The sequence below is a fragment of the Mus pahari genome, chromosome 4 (genome assembly GCF_900095145.1).
Source record: "Mus pahari chromosome 4, PAHARI_EIJ_v1.1, whole genome shotgun sequence".
NCBI lineage: Eukaryota > Metazoa > Chordata > Mammalia > Rodentia > Muridae > Mus > Mus pahari.
Genome location: NC_034593.1, coordinates 89238935 through 89244526, shown reverse-complemented (window position 1 = coordinate 89244526; position 5592 = coordinate 89238935). Strand labels below are relative to the sequence as shown.

General features: G+C 42.1%; 1 protein-coding gene across 1 annotated transcript in view; it reads right to left on the bottom strand.

Annotated features, from left to right (window-relative positions):
- Positions 1-698: 698 nt before the first annotated feature.
- Positions 699-5592, bottom strand: part of Tbx15 (T-box transcription factor 15) — a 102180-nt gene continuing 97286 nt past the window's right edge. Inside the window, exon 8 of the mRNA XM_021196300.1 lies at positions 699-3143. Within this exon, the coding sequence (XP_021051959.1) occupies positions 2359-3143 (785 nt within the window). The 3' untranslated portion in view covers positions 699-2358. The remainder of the gene's footprint in view (positions 3144-5592) is intronic.

Below are 5592 nucleotides of genomic sequence, written 5' to 3'. Positions count from 1 at the left end.
TGCAGATGTGCTTAGAAATAGCATGACCCTCACTTTTCACTGGTTTTTATACAGTTAACTTATGCATAACAGATAAATACTACCCTTGTCATGCTTCAAAAAGGAGCATAAATTTATTATCAAATACATAAGGCAAAATCCAGCCTCAGTCATTCATGCCTCAATCTTTCAGAATATCCTGTTTCTAACCCTCCAAATGGTGCAGTGCTCTGGAATAAGGGCACAGTGCTAATTGCACAGACATTAAATTAGTATACCAGTTCTATAACTAGCTACCTGAGGACCTTGGCCAAGTAGTAGGAATTCTATAAAACTTCTTCCATATCTACAAATATTTTATGAAAATCACACCCATCTCTCAGAACTGTAGGACAATGAATTATAAGAAATAGTAGGGTACTGACACACAGCAACCTTAAAGGTTGCTATTAGACCATATTTGTGCAGCTAGTATGCAAGTAAACATCCTGCTAAATATGAAATCTAGCTCCAGGTCCTAGTTCCCTCTGTGATGGCTTGTGTGATCCTGGATAATTCATCCAACTTTTGAGTAGTTCAACTACTATCATAAAACAAGGATAATGGTGACTTTATGTTATGTGCATAAAATTCACATAGGCTAATACATGTGAAAGTGTTTGACTTATTGTAAGACAGAACACAATACTTAATTTTTCTATATGAACAAACACACAGAAAACAATTGCAAAGATTTTATTTAGCGGCTTTCTGTGCTTGGCACTCAGAAACAGTTCCGTGCATAAGGGCAAATTTTTATACACCTTTTCTTCATACATATTTTACATACCCTTTTATTGCCCCCTTTTTAATATTCATAATATTGAATACCCAACTAGGCATATAAATACATTTATCTACATCACCTCAAAACAAAAAAATTTTTAATAATATCTGTATTATCTTGGTATCATTCGAGTCTCCACACCATTTAAAAATTTTAGCTTGCACCGAGTTTCGCTTGTCTTCCTATCATTAAAGGATTTGAAAAGAAAAGGAAAAAAAGAAAAATCCCCAAACTTCAGAATGCGATGAACTATTTAATCAAAATGGAGAGCTACAGGCAGATAGATAAGGGGCAGAAGACCCTGCAATTCTCTTCCGTGTCTCAGGGTTTCTCCTGCATGGGGACCAGGGACAGATTGTCCAGGTCAACATTTTGGATCTGGCCTGTGAGGCCAGGCCTGTCTTCCATCACTGTTTTCTGGTATCCCCTGGGAGATGAAACCATCCTCTTCATTCTTGACACCTGTTTCCCTCACCCTGCTCAGTTGCATGCCACGGAATGGCACTCCCACAAGGGGCACCTCTCTCCTGGGTCATTATGATCAGAGCTATGGAATCAAGAAACATTCCTTGTCCTAGCCCTTCTCATTGGTACCCTTGACTCTAAGCAGGGTCCCAAAGAGGCTTACTCTCCACTACCACCATCATTCTTTCTATAACTTTAGAGGTCAAGCAAACCCAACCAATTCTCCTTGGTGGATTAAATCTCATTTGTTCACATCTTCTCAGTCTTGCTGTCCACTCTCTCCTGCCCTCGATTCTCTTTCTCTCTCCGAGCTTTTCTCACCCTGTCCTTCCACAGGCACCACTGTAAGATCAAAGACGGCACACTGAATGAAGAAAACCAAAGGTTAAAAAAACAATCTTTCTCAGGAAGCCAAGTCCAGATATAGCATTGATGCCTTTCCACCTCTGGGATGAGGAGAGGTTCTGGGTACACCGTTCATTCCAGAAACATGGTAAACTGCAAGGAAGAAAAGCTATTGGCTAATGGTGGCCCAATCCGTCTAGGATTGTACATGGGCAAAATTTTTGGTGAAAGCACCCATTCTGGGCCTCCCTTCACAGAGTTCACCCAGTTCAGAGTCAGTGTGTATGATGTTTGTGTTTGTATTGCTTTGTGTATGTGTGTGTGTACATGACTATATTCATGTAAGGGGTGTGTGTGTGTGTGTGTGTGTGTGTGTGTGTGTGTGTGTGTGTAACTTGTCTTGGCTGCTACATGCTAGCATTTCCTTCAACATTATTATAAAACGATTATTCAGTCTCTTCCAAGCCACTCTGTCATACACAATGCTTTTATAAAACTAAGATTTTGGAAGGCAGAAGAATGACCACTGAGATGTGGATGGACTCCAAGGATCCGTCAGCGGTATCTATTGTTGTTCTCTGTTTTCCTTATCCAGAAAAAACAAAAACAAAAACAAAAACAAAAACAAAAACAAACACACAATTCCTATTTTCCCAAGGCACAGGCCTCCCAAGGAGGGTGATCCACCCACAGAGATTCTGGAGTCTTGAGCGTCATCACCTCGATAGTGTGTGCACTGCTCTTTAAACCATGTGTACGGACATCTGAGAGGCGGAGCCTGGGACTGCCCCATACTGTCGGCCATCACAGGTGTTGGTAGCCTGCTGATTATTAGTTGAAGGGCTGATCATGTGCATGCTATGCTCCATCCCTGTAGGCAGGTACTGCCTCTCTCCAAAAGCCCCATTAGAAGGAGAAGAACAGAGTAAAGTGCTTTGAGACGCGCTCAGTTTCTCTGGGCTTGCAGCTAGCCTGGGGGAAGTGGGGAAATTGTATCCATACAGATTGTAGGGATTATGGAGGGAGAAGGCATTATAAGAGCTCTGCTGCATGTGGCTGCCACCAAACATGTGTGGCGATGAGGAACTGGAGGCGGCATTGCCTGCCTGCATGACATACTGAAACTGGGAAGTGGGGAAGGACCCCAACTGGCCACCATAGGCTTCCATCTTGCTGTTGCTGGGCAACGAGGGAGGTGTTGGTATTCCTGAGATCAGAGATGGAGTCCTCTGAGGCATGAAGGTTTCAGAGGACTGAGTGGCTGAAGCTGTGCCACTCTGGAGCCGGTTGTAGCCACTGTCACTCAGCCCTGGATAGCTCTGTAAGGCAGCCATGTTGCTTCGGGCACACGGTGGATACTCAGAGAGGTTTAGATTACACAGCTGGCTTTCTCGGCAGCCCACATTGAAAGTATTCGGGGCCAAATGGAAAGTTGGAGGAGAACAAGATGGAGATAAGAGATGAGAAGAAGCCGAGGGGGATGGTGTCCCAGTGCTGGAGGTGGTTGGAGAAGTACCTGTACTGCCCCCTGAAAAAGAAAACACAATTCCATTGATTAAGATGAGTCTGTCTAAGCCAAGTGTCCTAAATGTTTATAGATCAATTCCTTCTGTTTATATCAGATGATGTTACATGTTTGAGCACACATTGCAAAGGATAGGAGAGGGATGGTATGAGACCAGTAGTCTTTGCATAAGTAGTCTTAGTCATACTTTTAAAAATTAGAACAAATCTCTGGTGTTCATTGCTTACATTCTTTCTCACCATCAAAGTCTCTTCCCAATAAGGCATTTAGTGATCAGCAGTAGGCACCACCTGCTCAGATCTCCCCATGCTCAGGGCAAATATGTAAGTGTTTATTTTATCCAGTGGCCTTTTCCTGTCTTGCAATCTTTAATAGAATACCAAAGCAGGAAACTAACCTCATGGAGATGGAACAGGGTACCAAGCCAAAAGTGGGACCTGAGAAGGCCTAGCAAAGGGGCCTGGATGAGGGAACCTGGGACATTAAACTGGAGGTCTGTTATGGCAAAGATACAATAAGCATAATTATAAGATGTGAGCTGAAGTGAACCAGGATGAACTTGAAACAAAATCACTGTCCAGAGGGTGTACTGATTTTCTTTGACAGGAGCCTGCCAAGTCTGAGACATTGGAATAAGAGTTGAATTTGGAATACTTGAAGGTGGGTGTGAGAAAAACCAAACTAGTCATAAACTAACCTGAATGAGAGCAGAATGGATTCTGCTCTGTGCTCTATACTCAACAGCCCTATTCCCTCCATTTTCCTCTACAGCATTCATCTTCTTCATTACAGATGAAGAATCCAGTAAGAGGAGGCTGCTTTTCTAGGATCTGGCTTCAAACCAACCTAATGGAGAGTTTCTGGGCATGAGAATTGCATGGCCACTGCCAAGGCACCTCTAATGTACACCTGGGGCTGGAAACTAATGCTACAATATGAGCTCCTACTTCACAGTACCCAGACCAGTGACTTTGAAACCTCAGTGCACATGTGAGTCCACTGGAGGGCCCATGAAATCCAACTGCTGACCCCATTTTGTTTCTGAATCTGTGTATATGGGACAGAGCTTGAGGACATACATTTTAGGTATGCAAACTGACTGCACTTTGCAATAGAAGACCTCCAAAGTCCTATTTCTAAATGGCCCTGAATGCATCTTGCAAAGTGTCGATCATCAGGCTGGGTGAGTGGTTGAGGATCCCATGAGCTGAGAACCAGTTCAAGTCAACCTTCATCAAAGATGTTCTCCAAATAATAAAATCAAAAGTGACCTTTGTAAGACCCATTTTTCTCAGGGTCAGGGAGCATCTACTCCTCACCTCTTGCAATGGACTTTGGAGGTATCCTTCACTGACTCCTAGAACATTCAGTTGCTTTACCCTCTAACAGGTCCTTCTTGAGAGAATTCCCTTCCATGTCTCAGTATGGAATTTCTCACAATCATTGACAATCATGGTCTTTCAGGGAGCAACATGTCTTAGGTTACTGATAATTCTTGTTGCGCCTCTAAGAAACTAAGCATCATTAAGAGGGAAGTATTTTTCAGATGAAAAGGAACAGGAGTCAGTTTTGTTTTAATCCATGAAGAAAACCAGGAACATGCCAGAAATGTTGGAAAAATATGTATAGTATGGTAGGAACAGAAGAATATGGCAGAAGAAACAAACAGCAAAAAAAACAAAAAACAAACAAATAAGCAAAAACCTAGATCCACAGGCAAAGTAGTATTTCTGGTAGAATTAAAGACTTGGCTTTGTTAGTATTTTGTTAAGAGTTAGACTTTTATAGCTCAACTAATATCTCTTCCATGATCAAAGGACCTTTCCCCAGTAAACTTTCAGATTCAGTTGGAATTTAAGACAGCCCAATCAGCTGCTAATATCAGAAAATTCGCCTCTGTTCATAATAAATTCCTATAAAAGAACTAAAACGATTTTTTGTTTGACAGTCTGTGATATGGCTGACACTGCCAAAAACCATCGGCAGCCAGTGATGGTGGGAGATGCTTCTCTGCAGTTTACAGCCACACAATGTGAAGTCTGCTTCTGAACTCTCTACAGCTGCGGGAGGGAGGGCTTGAATCCATACGCCTCAGTTTTTCTCATTTTCATTCTGTAGCTGTGTCTAACACTTAAAGGAAGTATGAATACCCAGCTCCAGTACTTTCCAAGAAATCATTTTAATATAATGAAGGAGTTCTGGAAGGGAAGATTCCAGAAACAGAAGTGGACCATGTTATGCTTCCTGCTGCTGGGGAGCTGCACAGCCTTCTCTTCCTCTCCCTCCTACAGAAAGCTCAGAGATTTATTCTCTTCTCTTTGGAGCATTCTATATCTTTTTTGCTTTCCCACCCTAAATGCCATGAACTTTACTACAGTAAGTGCTGTGACCAAAAAAAAAAAAAAAAAAAAAAAAAAAAAAAATGGAGAAACTTGACTCAGGCTGTAAAGAG